The sequence below is a fragment of the Phyllostomus hastatus genome, unplaced genomic scaffold (genome assembly GCF_019186645.2).
Source record: "Phyllostomus hastatus isolate PE091 unplaced genomic scaffold, TTU_PhHast_1.1 phas_contig_495, whole genome shotgun sequence".
Lineage (NCBI taxonomy): Eukaryota > Metazoa > Chordata > Mammalia > Chiroptera > Phyllostomidae > Phyllostomus > Phyllostomus hastatus.
The window spans coordinates 563,345-582,512 of record NW_025333895.1 but is presented as its reverse complement, the minus strand read 5'-3'; the positions used below and the strand labels follow the sequence as shown (position 1 = coordinate 582,512).

The following is a 19,168-nucleotide window of genomic DNA, read 5'->3' as shown; positions in this document are numbered from 1 at the left end:
GTGGCAGTTTCTAACCTTCCTTCCTTGCTTAACCTGGACACCCCTGCACAGTGTCCCCCACCCTCCAGCTCCTGAGCCCAAGTAGGGGTTCTGAACCAGGAGCATTCCTGCCCCTGAGCTCCACCCCAGGAACACCTGGTGTAACTGGAGACATTCTGGCGGTGACAACTGGCGGTGGGGGCTGTGCTGCTGACATCTAGTGGGCGGGCCCACGCAGTTCCTGAGTGTGTGGGTCCTGGACCTCTCCAGCCTGTATCTCCCAGGTGAGCTCAAATCCACACACTGGAACTCACTCTATCTGTCTGGTGTTCCCTCCCCTTTCTCTCCACAAGTTTCAACTCTCCAGGAATTTTTCTCGCATCTGGCTTCCCTAACCTGTCACCTCTTTTCAGACTAAATTTCTTCTGTTTCCTCCTGAAGGACTGACAGGCAACTTACAAAGATTTTTTTAAAGGAAGTTGGCTTAAAACCTCTCCAGTGGTCCCCCTTCAAAAGCCTTGGCCTGGATGGCCCTGACCTTACCTACTGGCCCCGTCTCACCTCCCAACGCGCTGCCTCAACTGACTACAATGCGAACTACTGTTCCTTCCACCGAAACACTGTCTCTGCTTCAGAATCCAGCTGTCAGGGCAGGAAACTGTGTCCTTGCCAATACACAACCCTCCTTGTTCCTGCAGGATCCCATGCACCTGCTACAGCACTTAGTGTACAGGTGCAATTATTCTTAACCTGGGGCTCAGTATAACTAGGGGACCTCCCCGGGAACAGGACCCGCCTGAGCCACGGGAGGCCCGTGGGCCCCGCTGCTGGGGCTGGGCACTGCCGCAGTGGCGAGGACTGCGGCCTCATCCCTAATTCCTAAGCACGGGGAATCCAGGGAGTAGCAATGCCTAGAAGAGGCTGCCCTCCTGGGCTCTTGCCCTGGCTGGCCAGAATGTGGATCCCAGAGACAGACCACCAGCCTGGGAGTGGCAAAAAGATCCCCACGGTGCTCTGGAGCCTTTGGCATGGCCCAGGCCCCTCGCTCGGCATTTGCCCAGCTTCAGGGGGGCTCACTCACCACTTTCCCTTCTGCATCTCAACCCACTTCTATGCAAAGGCCGGGCGTAGCTGGGGTCCTGGAGGGCAGGCAGGGCAGGCAGAGTGGGGCAGACCCCATGGGGTTGGGGAGCACTGCTCTTCTTCCTGCTGCAGAGAAGGGGACGAAGTGGTAAGGACAGCAGAGGATTTGGGAGCCTCATCCCACTGCAAGGGTTTGTGTGGGAGACACCAGTGAACAGAAAGGAACTTTCTCAACGTCTCTGTCCATGCCACCACTTGTGAAGGTTTTAGCAGAGCATGCCGGGACCCCGGGCACTCCACCTGCGTTTCTGCTCTTCCCTTATTTCACCAGCACATTCACATTTTGGGAGGGAATTCCCGCTCCCATCTCAGTCTGGTGAGATGCTTTTGCCTTTTAAGGCTTAACTACACCCTTAGGATTTCCCTAAACCTAAGCCTCAAACAAACAGTGCCTCACCCGTGGCTGTGACTGCGGAGCTCCCGATGAAGGTGCAGGCACCAGCCTCCCAGGGGACAGCCTGGCTTCTCATCCCACGGACCTGTCTCCCCTCCGCTGTGTGCAAAGGGCCTGAATGGAGGAGCTGCCTGAGGCTCACACGCTGTATGTGGCAGCACTGAGGGTGGTCTCTCCTGACTGCTGGGGGTGGGGAGGCAGGAGCATGTAATGATAGAACTGGTTTTTACAAAGCAGTGCTGTTTGTACCAAAATATTTAATGAATATGCTGTTAAAATAAAACCAACAGAAGAAATAGTAATACAATTTTACTGGTTTATATTTCAATTCATAAAGTTAACACACTGTAACTACCCTAACACAATGTCCACGCACCTAGTTTTAGAGGGGCTTATAGCTGTTTTGGTAACTAAACAAGACACAGAAAGTGGGACGGGGGCGGGACGGTGAACGGAGTAGGGGTTGCCACTTGTTAACCTCCTCGTCATCACAGATGACTTCAGCAAGTGTCAGTACAGCCAACAGAGAAAGATACAACACAACCCAAGTGTCTACATAGAAACCAGCGCCTCCTGTAACCAGCTACCTCCACATCACACGAAGACGACAAAGAACCATCTGCAAGACAGCCTGTCAGCACATCACTATATAAATTAAAAATCTTTTTTTAAAAAAAGGTGCTAAAACCTGCATTCCATAGTTTAGAAGTGAGAACTTGCAGCCCATGTGAACAGCGAGGTTTGCAGCCGGCCGCACTGCAGGGAGGGCCTGGCAGGCAGGGACACGGGCCAGCAGGGTGATGCTGACGTGTGCATCCCACACGTGTACACACACACACAGCTCAGGGTCCGTCTCGCTCACACGAGCTGTTGTGCAAAATGCCTGGAGTCTGGAAGTGAGGGAGCTCTGCGCAGCGCTTCCAGTGGCAGGGAGGGGAGCAGAGCCCAGCAAACCTTGAGTGAGATCAAGTGCCCCAACAACCACAGAAGTAAGCTGTGCAGACCAGTCCTCGTCTGGGGTTTAAACACTGTTATCTGGGGCGTCGGGAAAAGGTGCTATATACATATATACACACATACACACATGACACATCGAAGAAAGGAGGATTTGTCCACGTTACGATTAATCCAGTCTCACAGTCAGTCACCCAGCCCAGTCCTGTAAAGTCATTTTGGCCGCTAACACTAAAAAACAACAGGAACCATGAGAATTGCATAGAATTGATCAGAAACGTGAATAATGCCAAAACCAAAAACCTGTGTGTCGTATAGTTGAACGAGACGAGGTGGTTTCAACTGCAACCGTGAAACCCTCCTATTTAAAAAAAGTGCTTCTCCACATCTGCCTGGAGGACCCTTGGCTGGCGCTGACGCAGGGAAGAATTACTTGAGTTACTGATCCTCTGCCCTAACCCACCCCACCACAATATATATATATATGTGTATATATATATGTATGTATATATATATATAAGACGTCTATTAAAAAAATTAAAGGTTTAGGAAAAAACCAACAGCCTGAAAGGATCCCCACCCCCAACTCGGATAGTGTCAGTCCAGCCCGGGGGCTGGGTGAGGCCTGGAGGTCACCCTGGAAGCGGTTTCCTGGTGCGACCGGCACAGGCCTGTTAGTGTCAGCAGTTAGGAGAGCCTCACCCTGAGGCCGCCTGCTCCGTGAGCTCTGGTCCAATGACCTACCAATATGTTTCTATGAATCGGACTTAGGTTCAGTCTGGTCCTGGGACATGCCACAGAATCACACATCTGGCCAAAGAAGGCAACCAAAGGTGTCGTGTTTTCTGGCGGTGTCTGCAGGCTGCAGCTGCTCTTAGCATGTCTCTTTCCCTTGAACCCCAGTTGCTGTCTTTATGGAGCTCAGTGTTCGGTTAAACCATGTCTTCTTGGCTGCCTGTACCTCATTCAGAGCAAGGCCCAAATGGTGCTCCAAGTCCTGCAAGATGAAGGGAGACTCCATGAGGGTCCTTGGCCTCAGAGCGAGCCAAGGCCAGAATTCTGCATGTTCACTGTTGAGAGGCCTCTGGAAATTCCCCCAGCCCCAAACTGGCCCAGAAAGACCTGGAATGCCTAAAGCTGTGGGAGCTTTCCTAGTTAAGCCCTCCTCATTTCTTGCTAGTCTTAAAACCACCCCCTAAATGAGCGTCTCTCTCTCCTGTCCACCCACTACACACCAGGCAGATGGAGCTCCGCCCCAGCTGAGGCTGCTTCACAGATTTCCAGAAAGAACCTTTAAAGTCTCCACTCCCAAGCAAGGCATTTGAAATGTCAGTCTGGTCCTGCAGACTCTTCTGGCTCAGCACCCACTTACACCCCCACTTCCTGGGGCTCTGCACTGGGCCAGCCCTCGGCCCCCTCTGTACCGCACACTGCCCCCCGCCCTGCCCCCAGGAACACCCACTCTTCTCTCTCTTTGCAGCTGCAAGACCTTCTACTCTTTGACCACAGCTCAGACACCGCTGCCTTGGTGACGCCCGTCTTGACTGTCCTGGATAGTCCCATGAGCCCAGTCTTAGCTCCGCAGCCCCTGCATCCAGAACAGGGCCTGGCACGGAACAGATGTCCCGTGACCATGCGTGCCGTGAGGCCAGGCCCAGGCTGTAGTCCTGAATTTGGTCCCTTGTGCTCAGCTCTGGTGCAGATGCAAGTAGCCGTGCAGTGTAAGGATGACCAAAATAAACCCCAGTCCCTGCATCAGGAATGGAGGCGCAGATAAATTAGGCAATATGCCCCAAGTCACAAAGCTAGCTACGTGACGGGAGGTGGGGCATAAAATCCAGTCTTTGTCAAGTCCTCGGACACTGTGCTGTGGAAGCCCTTTCTGAGCAGCAGCATCTTCGGGCGTGAGGGCAAGTGGGCAGTGAGGGGCCTGATGGACAAATCTCACTATGAGAAAGTCCAGTCCTCAGAACAGGCCAAATAGTACATGAACATCCACTGGTAAATAACAAGTAATGGGCTTCTTCCCTTCGGGATCACAGTCCAAGTTGAAAAGGGAAGAGAACCACAACCCATAAAGATCATTCCCGGTGCGACCAGACCCCACCCGGAAACCCCTCTCACACGGGCCGAGTCCCGCCGCACTGAGCAGGAGCAGCCCGTGGGTCGCTGGGCCTGGGGCGGGGCGGGCCAGTACCTGTATCTTACACTCGGCCTCCACCAGCTGCAGCTTGGTCTGCGCCAGCTCCAGTTCCATCTCTCTGAGCTGGTTCTTGAGCGTCTCCTTCTCCTCGTCTGTGTCCTCATCTACGGCTTCCTTAGCTGAGCTGCTGCCCTTCACGCGCCCTTCTTTGTTGAAAAACTCTCGGCAGCGCTCACAGTCATCCACTTTTTGCTGAAATTGAAGGTCAGATGTGAAGAGACAAGAAGAAACTGGCCCTTCAGAAGACGCGAGTATCCCCCTCCTGGGAAGCCGAGAGGCGGCTTCTCAGCGGGGCCCTCCAGCTCCCGAAACCTGCTCTTTGCGAGCGGGCAGACAGCCCGTGGGCACGGGCGCCTGCAGCACAGACGGAAGGCCACCAGACTGTCCTGACGTCTGGATCCGGTCATCTCCCATCTAGGAAGCTCGGCGAAGAAAGTGAACAGTGACCAGGCAAGACCGATGTACAAGGGTTTCACTGCAGTGAGAGGCCAGGAGAAGGGGGCAAGCTGCCCACCGTCTGGGAGAAACTTAGCGCACTGCGCAGCGCTCATGCAGGAAGCGCGCGGCCCCTGAGGTCAGTGTGGAGTCGTTCCTGACACGGCGCAGCAGGAACGGGCGGGCCGGGACACGCACGCACACGGAGCGCAGCTCACGTGCGCGCCTCGGCCGCCCAGCTGTCTGCAAGAAGTGCCGTTTTACCACCTCGAGGGCAACGTGCTGCCAATGAAACAACAACAAGCCGCCAGCCAGAGAGCACGCCCCAATTTCAGAGATGTGCGTGAGAAAAAATGCGTGTCTTAGAATGAGCGAATTTTTCTGTGGTACACAGAACAAAGGCGGAAAGAATACACACCAAAGTGTTAGCCACAATGACGTTATCTGTGGGTAACGTGAGTGTGAGGGTTTTTTTCTTATTTACTTTTTTTTAAATCCTCACCTGAGGATATTTAATTGCTGATTTTAGAGAAACAGGAAGAGCGGGGCGGGGAGAGAAACACCGGTGGGTTGCGCGGCGCATGCTCCCCGACCAGGGGTCCGCCCCGAGACCCTTTGGGCTGCGGGACGATACTCCAGCCGAGCGCCCGGCCAGGGGGTATTCACTCTTATCCTCCAAGTGTCCTGCAGCGAGTATTACTCGTTTTAGAATCAGAAAATAAACTATATTTAACAAACAGCGACTGCTGGTTGAACACTCCTTATGATGGGGGCCGGGTGTCATCCTGCTGCAGGTGACATGTTGTCCTGTGCAAACACGGCCGTGTCCACTGAACTGTCAATGCGTTAGGAAAGCACTGCACAGAGAGTGACTCATATTAATAAAATCGGGTAAGTACGGTAAGACAAGTATAGCTTAAAGAAACTGCCAAGTTACTCAAGTCCTCAAACTGGCAACAACTGTACACTGGGAATTCAAGTCCTTGTAGCACCTGGACCATAATGACAGCAGAGGGAACTGGGCTCTGGGGGGCGTGTCCCCACCTCAGGGGAAGTCCGCACCCCAGACTCCTTGCTTCGGGCACTCCCTTCCCACGTGATGACACCTGGAGAGCGGGTGGCGCTCACCCTGCGGTTTGCAAAGCACCCAGAGGAGGACGCTACCCACACCTTCCAGAACAAGGGCCCTCGCGCTTTGGTGTCCCGGGTCTCTCCCGTACTCCCCCCCCAGAGGAGGCAGGCACGGTGTCGGCTGCCCCCTGCTGAGCCAGGCCGTGGCAGGTGCCCGACCAGGTGCTGGGCAGGTCCTCTCACTTCTGAAATCAAAGCAGCACCCCCGCCCCACGCCAGAATCTGTTCTGCTGACCACAGCAACAAACTGAGCTAGGTGCCATAGAATTTCTTCGGTAAAGGGAGACTTACCCGAATTTTCTCAATTTCCAGCTTATTAGTAGTCTGCTGCTTCTCCAGTCTTTCACTCAACTGAGAACAAATCTAAGGAAACAGAATGTTTTAAGCAGTGCCACTCCTGCTCCCTGGGGGACGGGGATGAGTTCTGTGGGGGCAGCTGGACTACGCTACTCGGGGTGCGGACGGCCCCCAGCAGCCACCACCACTCGGGAAAGCAGGGGCTGCGGGAGAGCAGAGGCTCCTTGGGCCGCGCCACCCCTGCGTGCCTCGGCTGGGCTGTGCGGGAACCGACCAGCCCCACACGCAGTGGGCACCGGTGTCCAAACCCTCGCAGACCCACTCGCCAGAGCGGGAGCCCAGTGCAGGAAGGGACAAGACCAGTTCAGGTATGTCCTTAGAATGCAAACAGCCAGGGAGAGAACGGGTCTGCGTCACAGGACCACACAGGACCCTGACGCTGGAACTGGAACCCGAATGTCCCCAGGAACACAGTGCGCCCGCTGAGGCGCCTCCGAGCCTGCAGGGCACGCACCACGCCCGGCGCTCCGCCGACACGGTGGGAGAGCGAGGCCATTCCCCTCCTTCTAGAGTTGGGAACCACAGGCTCCTGGGTGAGGAGGGGGCACATTTCCTGTGGACCGGCAGGGCTGCCGGGGGCACGGACCCACCTGCTTGTAGTCACCGATGATGGAACTGTTTTTTTTAATCTCAGACTCTGCCTTGTCAAGCTCCCGCCGACACATTTCCTTTAACTGCGTGCATTAAAAAAGCAGAAGTGAGTGTTTTAAGGAAAATACAAAGGGCTTTCCAAAAAGTGCCTCAGCAAACTCTGGAAGGGCTCCCATTCGCCCCTCTCCCTTCCCTCTGGCAGTGCTAACCCCGGCTCTTGAGGCCAGGAGAGGGAGAGACAGTCGAAGCTTCCAGAAACACCCAGCCCTGACTCCAGACTGGGCTTTTGCTGAAGTTCCTCCCTGCCCGCGCAGAGGATGCAGCACCGGCCGCAGAGGCCGCTGAGCTCACTGAGGCCAGGCTTCTTCGGGAACTGGCCTCAGGCTGGTGCGGAGAGTGCCCTGTGGCCTCGCTCAGGCAGCCCTGACCGGGGCCAGAGGGGTTACCTTTGTGGACCAGTGAGGGGGAAGGGAGAGGACTGCCCCAGGCACCAGCACCCAAAGCTCCTCCCACGGCTGCGCCTCTGCCCCAGACACCACAGGGCTGGCTCGGACAGCCTTCCAGGGTTTGCCTGGCGGGGCCATGTCAGTGACAGCCAGACATTTTAGGTCTGCTTTCCTTCTGCAGAAATGCTAGCCCTATTCTTTGTCGCACTCGGGAGCTGACACACAGGAATTTCTCCTGCCCAACCAAAGATGGGCTTTGCCCCACTGTTGCCTCCTACGCTTTAATTATTAAGAGCCATTATCTGCACGCAGTCAATAAGAGAGGCCTCTGGAGGGAAATGGGAGCTAGCTGTCTCCGGGTTCACCAGTGCCAACCACCAGGCATTTGCAAGACACAGAGGGGGGAGGGGAGGGGCGGGGCGAGGCTTCCTTACCTGAGCAGACTCTTCCTCCAGCCGTCTTTTCTCTTCTTCTGCATCAATCAGCTTCTGTTTGGTCATAAGCAGCTCCTTGTTCAGTGCATCTGCCTTTTCCTCAGCCTGAAACATTTAAGAGCCGCCGCCGTTACCGAACAAGCATTGAGAACCGGAAGGGGCGTGAATCACCCAGCACAATCCCATTTTAAGATGAAGGGGAAGCTGTGATCCCGTGGAGGTGGGGGTGGGGGGAATGACACGCCCAAGGTCGCACTGAGACTGGACTCACGCCCAAGTGCCTGGCCCAGGCTCTGGCACCGAGGTAGGCAGGGCAGTGATTAGCGGCATGGCCTCTGGCACCCGGCAGCCTGGGCTCCACTGCCCTGCTCCCCGACCACGTGCCCCTGGCCAAGGCACTGAGAGGCTTCCCGAGCCTCGGGCCCCGCGCCTGACGGACAGCGTGCGGAAAGGCCTCGGCACGGCGCCTGGCACGGAGTGAGCGCTCACCAGCAGTAAGGGCAAATTCTGGTCTTCCTCCTCCAAGCTCTCAGTATTTTCTCTGCTTCATCAAACAAGTTCTGCATTTCACTCTGTTACTTGATAACGGAGGCCCCCCCTTTCCAGGCATTCTGTTTTTATTAGCTGAAATGGCCATCCTCCACCCCAGTTTTTTCTAAAGCACACAGAGGTCTGGAGGGCAGATTTCTGGGTCCCAGCGAGCAAATCCCAGTGATGTGAGTCTCTGACACGGGACACTCCAGGACAACTGAAGGACACACGACAGGGGCAAGGCAGAGGGCAGTCCAGGAGACAGGGGGCAGCTCCCAGTGACAGAGCCCTGGGCACAGAGGGGCTCGGCCGGCTCCTTGTGCACAGCCGCCTTGGACAGTGAGCGGAGGTCTCCCTGAAACGACACCCAGTGACGCGGTGGCACTGAGCCCTGCACTGTCCCCGGGACCCCGGGGCCTCTGATGCACCTTCTTCAGGGGAACAGGTTCCAGGGAGCTGGGTCTTAAAGGGAGGACAGAGAATGGCATGCCATGAAGCTCCAAAGGCCGTTCATTGCTGGCAAACTGTCATGCACACAACAAAACGGGGTCCTGCAGGTACGGCCTGTCTTTCCTGGGGGGTGGCTCCTCACCTCCCCAGCCCCCAGGAGAAATCAAGAAGGAAACAAGAAACGGCAGGAAACAACGATCGAGGAGAACGAAGTCCTGTTGAAGATCCGGTGTCACTTTAACCCACACCACCACCCATTCCCTCTCCCTCCCCTCCCTGGACTCCATCCTCGCCTCCTGGGGCACCCGCTTCTGCTCCCTCATTTACTAGTCGCTGCCGCCACCACGGGGCATGATGGCTAACACGAAGGCTGACTCTGAGAAGAGCGGGACAGCCCGGTCACGGACTCTTCTAACTCGACCTTCCCTGCTCACCCTGACCCCCCAAGCTCTCTCCGTGCAGAGCACAGCAAGAGTCCAAGCGCAGGTCAGGTCACCTGACCTCAGGCCCAGCACTTGGGCCGCTACTCCAGGCGCTGCCCTCACCCCTGGGAGGGGGCACAGCACGCGCGGCACAGCCCTCTCCGGGCACGTGAGTGTGAGGACGAACGCCTGGTGCCAATGAGCACAGATCCAGGCTCCCACTTCCCGTCACGCAGGACTCACAGGGATCGGGTGTACCCTCCCACTGGAAACGACAAATGTGGACCGGTGTTTCCCGGGAGAAAGCAAACACACAAGGTGAGCTCCACTGCCGGCCCGGCTGGCTGCCCAGAGGCGCACTGTGCACCGAGGGGCAGGGTGAGGGTTCCACGCAGAGCGAGCCTCACAGGGTGAAGTGGGCAGAGACGCCGTGGAGGCCGGAAGCTGTGGGACCGAGCTCTGGGGGTGAGCGTGCTCCGGAACAGCTAGTAATTTAAGGCACAGAGAGTGGTGAATGAAATCATGGAGGAGAAAAAAAAAGCAAATACAACAAACGGATAACAAATAGCAAGGTGGTAGACTTAAATCCACCATATAAATAATTACATCACATGTAACTGGTCTAAACATTCCAATGAAAGGGAGACAGAGGATCAGACTGAACTTGAAAAGACCCACCACGGCCGGAGCCTCACCCCACACCCCGAAAAGCTGCAGGTTTGGTCCCCGGCTGCAGCGCACGCAGGAGGCAACGGATCAGTATTTCCTTCTTACATCGCTGTGTCTCTCTCTCCCTCCCCCTCTAAAATCAATAAAAAGCATATCTTCAGGTGAGAATTAAAAATCAAAAAAAGCAAGACCCAACTATATGCTTGCTACAAAAACCCATTTTAAACACAAAGACACAGATGCGCTACGAGTGAAAGGGTGCTCCATGCAGTACCACAGAAGGAGAAGTGGTTGCATTAGTATCAAAGCAGATTTCAGAGCAGGGCATCACCAGGGATGAAAAGGGGCATTTCATAAAATAAAACAGTGAGAAGGTGTAACAAGCAGAAATGTACGCGTTGATTCCAATTCTAGGAAATGAAAACTGAGACAGCTGAAAGGAGAACTGTATCAACGGGATGAGAACCACGCCCACTGCCGTCTCAGCAGCCACAGGACACGCGGGGAGAGAACAGAGTCCGGGGAGCGTCTGACAACAGGCAGCCAACTGCACTGAACGACGTTTCTGGAACATGCCACCCCAACCACACACACCCACACCCACACCCTTTCCAGGTGCATGTGTGACATGCACCTCACCCAAAGAGACCCTGTGGTTCTCTGATCACAAATGAATTCATCAGAAATCAACTAGAAAAATCCCTAATAGTTGAAAACTAAACAGTACACTCCTAATTCATTCACAGGTCAAAGAAGAAATCACAAGAACTAAATGAAAATAAAAACACAGCATATCAGATGTGGGATGCAGCTGAAACAGTATTTTAGGAAGATTTATAACATAACGCTAATTTTAGAAAAAATGGTCCAAAATTAATGTTCAAGCTTCCTCTTTAAGAAGCTACAAAAAGCAAATTAAACCAAAAACAAAGTAAAAGGAAATAATAAACAGAAATAAAAACAAAACAAAACAAAAAAATACCAATGAACCCAAAAGCTGGGTTTTGAAGAGATCAAACAGGGGACAGACCCCGGGTCAGAGCGGCCGGGGCGAAGAGGAAGAGGACACGCACGGGCAGGGATGGGAGAGCCCCCTCCCCCCCCGCCCACAGGTGCTTTAGCATCAGCAGAAGGAGGAAGTGTCGGTGACTCGGTGCCTCCGCATGTGACAACCAAGGTGAAACGAATAAATTACTGGAAAAACACAAATTGTTAAAAAAGAAACATGAAGAATTAGAAAATTTGAATAGCACATATCTAAAAATAAATGGAATAAATATTCTTTGCAGAAAATTACTCATAATTAAATAACTTCTAAGAAAAGTCCAGGCCCAAGTGGCTTCATTTGGGAATTAAATCAAAGGTTTAATCAAGAAAACAATTCTACATGAAGTACTTAAGAAAATAGGAGGGAACCACTTTCCAGTTTATTATCCTGATGTTAAAACTAGACAAAACCATTCAAGAAACTCTAAACCAGTACTCCTCATAAACGTAAAAATCTTTAACACAAATAGAAGTCTTTAATAAAAAATGGAAACTCCACACTTCTTAGGGGTGCAAGGGTGGTTTACATTGAAAAATCAATTTATTTTACCATATTAACAGAATTAGGAGAGGCAGCAAATAACCACCCCCACGGCTACAGGAAGAGCACCCGAAAACCCCCAGCAAAGAGGAAGACCGGAGGACCTTCTGCACCAGGCCTCTGGAAGAGCCGCAGCGCCACCTGCGAGAGGGCGGAGAGGCCCACTCGCCCTTCCGCATCATTCTGAAGGTCCCAGTCAGGGCAGGACGCGAGAGAAAGAGGAACGAGACCCGAAAGGAGGTAAAACTGTCTTCATTCAGAGACGATATGACTGTGTACGTGGGAAACGCTAAAACGTACACCAAAAAGCTCCCAGAGTCATCAGTCACGGTAGCAAAGTCATAGGACCCAAGGCCACGAATTCAACTGTATTCCTGGAAATTAGCAATGAATGACTGGAAATGTAATTTAAAAAATAATAGGGTTTATAACAGATTAAAGTTATGTGCATATTGTATAAACTGAGAACTAAAAGAAAAAAGCTAAAATTAAAAATTGACCTAAGTAAAGGAAAATTGTACTCATGCATTGGAAGGTTCAGTTACTGTTCAGAGGTTAATTCTCCCCACGTAGATTTATAGATGCAACCCCACTCAAAATCCCAGAAGACTTTTACTTCTAGAAGTTGACACACTGATCCTCGCATTTATAGAGAAATGCAAATGATTTAAAACAGGAGAACTATTTATTGCAAAGAACAAAGCCGGAGGGCGCGCACGACCCGGTTGCTAAGACTGGAGACTGTGGCGCTGGTGTGAGGACACACGGGCCAAGGGAGCACACACAGAACTGGGGAGACCTCGTGTGGAGGGTCAGCGGACTTTTGATAGAGAGAAAGAAACTCAATGGGTCGAGTCTAGCAACCTGCTCAAGGTCACAGAACGAGAAAGCGGAAGAGGACGCACGTTCACACTCGGGCAGGGGGCTCTGACAGGGCGCCGTGCACGTGCCGAGAGGCAGGGCCGGAACTGACACGCTCAGACACGCTCCCGCCAGCCCTGGCCCAGGGCCTTGCACGTGCCTCTCTCAGCTGGAATTTCTCAACAGCTGCTGTGCAGGGGGAGAAAAGTGACAGCTGAGGAATAACAAAAGCAATGTAAAATCGACAGGAAATACAAAGAGCATTCTGGAAACCCTACAAGCCACATACCAGAGCTTTTCTCGGGGTTGCAGAAAGGGAAGAGTTGAAAGGAATGAGGTTCTTTCACAAATGTGAGTCCCTGAGGAAAGGTGAGGACACACCCTTCACTTCCCCACTGGTCCTCTGCGCTGAGTGAAAAAGGAGGACGGGACGAGAACTCGCTGGGAAAGGGGCTCACTGTTCAGGTCGGTGTGGGGTGGGGCGGGGCGGTCCTCGAGGTCCTCCAGGCCCTGCGGCCGGCTGGAGGGGGGCGAGTCCTACTCCTCTGGACCCAGTCAGGGCTGTAAGCTCCAGTGCTGGGCTTCTGCGGTTCAATCCAAAGGCTCTGCCAGTGGCAGTGTTGTGTCCCAGGTCCTGAAAGGGGCGTCATGAGTGCATCCCTCAGACAATGTCGGCATTGTGACGATTTAGTAAGGGGGCAAACAAAGCACTCCGAGAAGCGCCCAGGGGTCAGTGCTGAGGGAACGGCAGCTGTTCCGTGACAGCGTCACTGGTCCCCCGGACTCGTGTTTCTGATGGAGTTCTGACACCGAATCACGCTTCTTGCTGCCCATTTCTTTTGGAGGCAGTGTGGTGTTGGAGAAAAGGCCTGGGCTGGGTTAGACCCCTGGCTCTGCTCCTTCCTGGGTGCCTTCATTTCCCTGGGTCTCAAGCTTTCCTGATTGTTAAGAAAATCCTGACCCGTCAATGGGGCTCCTTCCCTGTCCTTACACGGCTGAGGTGCGGGTAGAGGGGGGGTTAGCCAAGTGCTGACCAGCACAGCGCCCACACGCAGATCAGCAGTGCAGGGAAACCTGTACTGTTCTCACTCGTCCTCACCCCAACACGAGGAACGTAACCTCGTTCTCTGACGACTGTGTCCAGGTGACACGACCTAAAAGGGAGGGTCGTGCTGCCTAGGGTCAGGCTGCAGGAACAGGGAAGTCCAGGAACAGGGATGCCAACAGCAAACCCACCTGGAACTTCAGCATTAAGTTGCCTCTTAACACAATCTCACTGGGGGACACACAGCTCCTGTCCAGGACCCGTTTCCTCTCTCACCCCCTGCCGCGTGGAGTCCCTGGCGGTGCTGTGGCCCAGCCTCAGCAGTCCCTGCTCAGTGTGCCCGGCCTCCTCCGCTCACTGGGCAGAGACGCCTGGTGGGTGAGGGAGTGATTCACACCGCATTGCCACAAAGGAGCACGGGGCAGGCTGGGAGTCTGCACCACAGGGAGGAGCTGCGACCCTGAGGAGGAGGCTGTGTGGAACCAAAAGGCAGTGAGACTGCCAGATTCCAGGTACTGAGCGCTCATGACCTTGAAACGCCCTCCCTGCAGAACCTGGAAAAAGGAGCCTTCCCAGTTTCCCATGGCTATTTGTAGTTGGCAATGAGACACGCAGAGGGAAGTGACACTACCTGTGTGTGATTTTATTTTGGGGGGGATGGAGGCTTTTCACATCCACCAACTCCTGTAATTCTCTGTATGTATACCCTGCGACACAGCATTTATTCTGCACCAACTCCCTGCCAGACGCTTTTCTCTACTTGAAAGTAGAGTAGTTGGTATTAGAACCTAGGCCTGTTTAAAATTGCCTACTCCACTATTCTACTTCTAAAGGAAAGTACGAAGAACCAATAGTACACAGTATTTTCACACACACCTGGTAGGTATCAAGGCCCTTACGAGGGTCGCAGACCCTATGGGGCTCACTGTACCGCCTCAGTCCCCTACCAACCCTCAAGAGCCTGCGCCTATTTCTAGAACCTCAGGAGCCCAATGAGCAGGAAGGTGATCTCAGGAGCTTCACAGGGAGGTCCACGGCAGGTGCTGGCACACGACGGCCCACACGCCAAGTCCACCAGTTCCCGGAGACCAGGTCTGGCTGGAGCACGCCGTGCTCCCTCGTGCACTGCCTGCCGGTGGCTAGCGCTGTGCCGGCGGAAGGGTTCCAGAGTCGCAAGAGAGGCCGTGTGGCCCACCAAGCCTATCCCTTTACAGAGGAAGCCTGCAGCCTCTGACCTGAACCGTGAGCGAGAGGCTCCACTTCCAAGGGAAGCCTGAAGTGTAGGAAACGGACAAACCCCCTCCAGGAAAGCCGTCACCTGCAACGTTTAAGAATCGGAGAAGCAAAGGAAAACGGCACACCTGCCAACAGAAACTACGACACCAAGCTTCTCCGGCACTGAGCTTCCTCACCGTCGGCAGCGCTCAGTCACCAGGCACAGAGGACGCCAGATAACAAAGTCTCTTCTGGTTTTAGGGGGAGTTTAAAAAAATCACAGTGATTAAATGCCACCGCCAATCGTGACAGCTAAGAATTAGCCAGAAGGTCCCTCAATCAAGCACTGCTGAGAAAGAAGTTCAAGGACCGAGTGTCTAAGGAGTGAAGAGTGTGGTAAAAAGGGCTTCTCGGGATTCTCGCTGATCCGTGGGGGGAAGGGGGAAAGGAATGCCGACATGGGCCGGTGTCAGGGAGGAAGCGAACCAGAACAAGCAGCACTGTCCCTCACACAGAGCTCAGCGACTAAGAGGGAAGGCCGGTGCTGGATACAATGTATCCCTTCGACCGACTACTTACGTTATCCAGGTCCTTCCGCAGCGCGATCTTGCTGGTCACCAGCTCATGGGCCAGGTCATCGTTTTCCTGTTCCAGCCTCATGTTCGCTTCTTGTAGACGCCTGTTCTCCCGCTGAGGGGTTCAAAGGGACCAGTCAGAGACACATAAAAATCAGATGAAAATGACAGTTTCTCAGGGCTAACCCTCAACACTACTTCCCGAGTCCTATGGGACCTGTGAGAGACACGGCTGGTCCTGATATACCACCAACCCATAATCTCTTATTTTCTGCCTTCACCGGAGAATGCTTAACTGACTCAAGTGACCCTGTCAAGTTAATGTCTTATTAACTGTGCCAAAAGGCCACTGAACTGTAACAAACCAGGCATCTGGTTTGAAGCAAAACAAACTTTTTTTTTTCATTTGCAAACTCAAATCGAAACTTGAACCAGAAACAATGGAACTGAAGTGTAAAAATAATCCGACAAAGCCGCTCCGGGCACCATGACACGAAGGGCTGCAAGCCCTGCCCCTCACATCAGCCACAGACGCACCTCGAACCGCTCGATGGGGTCCTCCTGCTGGGCCTGCTGCTCCCTCATGGTGTGATACTCTTTCTCGTACTTCTTCAGCTTCTTCTGACTGATCTGTGGGATAAATCACAGCCCACGTTACAAAGTATCAGGAAGTGGTGGGTGCTGCAGGGTGAAGACTGCGGCTTCCCCAGTCACCATGGAAGTGGTGTTGCCTATTTTTGGAGGGAAATCATCAAAGGGGATCAAAGTCCAGGACCCACAATTCTTATTCAATGACTCCTGTTGTCCAGGGTTCTATGGAGGGTAATTGAACGGTTCCTAAGGTTTTTACTAACAGCGTTAGAGGGAACACGTACAGGTACAGGTTAGAAGGAACTCCTGCCTGAGTTCTGGGTCCTACTGTCCCTAATCATCATCATCATCATCACCCTTTCATTTAGTACACACCAGCACGCTGCAAGGTGCTTTACATCTCTGACCTTGCGTCCCCACTACACGTATGGCACTTTCATCCTCGTTTTATGGGCAAGTTAACTGAGGAATAAGGAGGTTACATAAATTGACCCCAGTCACTCAGGGCCAGGCAGGTCTGGGATTCGAACCCAGGGAACTAGACTCCATACAAGGCCCAAGCTGCAGCCACCTCGCTATCCTGCCACCACCTTTCAACTCTACTAGCTCCTTCTGTGCTGCTTTCAAATAGGCAGGATTCCCTCCACCCTTCAAAACACAGCTCTGCTGCCCACTCGGGCTGGCTGCTCTTCCGCCCCCTCACACTACTGTCCTCTTTCTCCCAAGCCTTTTCCTACCAACCACCACTGCAAACCACACGTCTACACCCTTTGCTCCCACTGCTTCCGATTCTCTTCAATCTCTCTAAATCAAGCTTTTGCTCCAACTGCACTGTAGAAAGCACCCTCTGGAAGGCCACCAGGCAGGTTCTTTCCCATCCAGCGGGTTCTCTCCATCCCCTTAGAGCTAAACTTCAAAATTCCCTGACTTTCAAGCTTTAATGTGACCAGTCCACTCCACTTTTCTCCCTTTCTCTCTTGGCTCTCCTTCTACCTAACACAGGGATATCAAGCTCATTTTCACCGGGGGCCACATCAGCATCAGCCTCACGGTGGCCTTCAAAGGGCCGAAGGTAATTTTGGGACTGTGTAAATGGAACTACTCCTTAACTAGGGGCAGAAACCGGGTGCCGGGCCGGATGAAACAAGGTGGAGGGCCGGGTTCAGCCCACGGGCCTTGTGTTTGCCACCTGTGCCCTAACAGGCTGCTCCCCCTCTTGTACTAGTTGGCTCTTCTCATTCTTCAGTCTGGACCATAACCAAGGGCATCCTTTCAAGATGCAAGTCTTAGTCTTTTGTTTGATTCCTTCCTCTAAACCACTGACCCATCCTCTTGGGTTGTTTTTAAATTACATTTTAAGTAACTATGAAGTATAAGAAATACAAAACTGATGAAACAGGTATGTGCAACTTAAGGAATGGTCACAAAGCTAATGCTCTTCCCTTCCCAACGCTTCAATAACCAGTACTACACTGAGTCACACCCTTGAGCTGCCAGCGGCAGGTGACTAAGAAACTCCGAGCTAGTCTAGCCCAACTTCATTTCACAGAGGATGCGACCAAGACCCGAAGGGGACGGGACGGGCTCAAGTCCGCAGCGCCTCCCATGCTCGTCCCCTGACTCCCTTCCCCTCTCATCAAGCTGCCTGCTGTCCTCCTCCCCCTCCCTCGTCGGGATGCGCCCAGGCCTGCTTCAGCCAGAGCCGGCTCCTGCAGTCTCTGCAGCACAGCCCTGCGCACTGCCTGCAGTCTGCAGAAAATGCCCATCAAGCAGCTGGGGAGAGGCTATACACGGGAGAGTGACGTCTTCCAACTCAGGCCGTCCGCGGTTTAAGGCCAATGCCGAGGTAAACGTTTACAGTGTGTGTGGCGCGCAGCGAAAGCACCTAAATGCAGCATCTGTGTGATCGGTAAGTCTATGAACAGTCCTCGGGGAGCATCGTCGTGGGAGAGAAACCGAATGAGGTCTGTGGGGGCAAACACAGTCTGGGTGAGCGACAGGAGGGCGGCGGGGATGAGGCCCCCTTCGTGCTTCACCAAAAACAGCAGCACCCACGCCAAATCCTCCCACACCTCCTCACTGGCTCTTCAGGATTCTCCAGCTTTTCATTCTCAGGCCAGGGGAAGAAAGAAGGAACGTTTCCTCCCTAGAAACATACATTTAAAAAGACTAAATGCAAAATAATCTCCTCCCCATCTCGCTGCCCCCATCGTAAACGCTGCGTTCCCAGAGCGCAGGGGCTGGCTCCCCCTCGGCCTGCGACCGCTGCTCACGCACAACAGGCGCCTGACGAGTGTGGGCCCCTTCGCTTGGCTATCACATTGGGCTCTTAGGTGTTGGTGATGGGATGGGGGCATCTCTGTATGCACTTCTCCTGTTCTCCAAGTGCTCTGCACTGAGCATAAGTTGCTTTTAGACCTAGGTAGACAAGTCAGCGCTGTTAAAATGAACTTGCGCCGCTGTGCCAGGCTTCTCTAAGGCGAGCTCTGCTCATCTCTCTGTGACGGTCCCCACTGAGGTTCTCAGTCCACCCTCAGGCTGCAGGGACAGAGCTCATCGGTCCAGAGTCCAGAGTCCAGCCGTGTTTAGCAGCACCGGCTCCCTCCCGTTTCTCACTGGTTCTTGTCTCTTATCCCCTCCCTCCCTTAAACCCCTTACTCCAACCCCATCACAAACAAAGAATAAATAAAAACAACACTGCTCACAATGGGCTGGCAGCTGATCCTGACTTTCGGAGCACAGGTGGCTGCGTACTAGAGCCAGCTACTTCAGGCTGCCTCTGAGGCCCAGGACCTCCGAAAGAGACAGATGCCCGACACCTGAACAGGGACTGAGAGGCACCAGCAGAAAAGCACCGATTCAAGCCTCCACATGCAGGCGCATCCAGCGGAGACCAGCACCGACCTCTCAGCCCGCCTGTCCCATTACCCATGCCTCCCGGCCCGAGCAGTGTCCCCTTCATTAGCGCCCCCGCCCACGCGCACCGAGTGCCCGGGAGTGCCGAGTTACACTGACCCTTCTGCACAGCTCCCCTCCTAGTGAGGGCACACTGCGAGCCTGGCCCTCTGCCCAGACAGGCCCTCGCCCCGGTCACCTGTCACATCAGAGCTCTGATGCCCCTTCGGCAGGAACCCTCCCTGACACCTTCCCTCCA

General features: G+C 53.8%; 1 protein-coding gene across 3 annotated transcripts in view; it reads right to left on the bottom strand.

Annotated features, from left to right (window-relative positions):
• Positions 1–1,818: 1,818 nt before the first annotated feature.
• RABGAP1 (RAB GTPase activating protein 1) overlaps positions 1,819–19,168 on the bottom strand; it is a 141,170-nt gene continuing 123,820 nt past the window's right edge. For all 3 annotated transcript variants that reach the window (XM_045846251.1, XM_045846253.1, XM_045846252.1), the window contains 7 exons: positions 15,961–16,053; positions 15,428–15,538; positions 8,068–8,172; positions 7,187–7,270; positions 6,531–6,602; positions 4,668–4,865; positions 1,819–3,467 (listed from right to left, as the gene is read on the bottom strand). In XM_045846251.1, the coding sequence (XP_045702207.1) occupies positions 3,345–3,467; positions 4,668–4,865; positions 6,531–6,602; positions 7,187–7,270; positions 8,068–8,172; positions 15,428–15,538; positions 15,961–16,053 (786 nt within the window). In that variant the 3' untranslated portion in view covers positions 1,819–3,344. The remainder of the gene's footprint in view (positions 3,468–4,667; positions 4,866–6,530; positions 6,603–7,186; positions 7,271–8,067; positions 8,173–15,427; positions 15,539–15,960; positions 16,054–19,168) is intronic.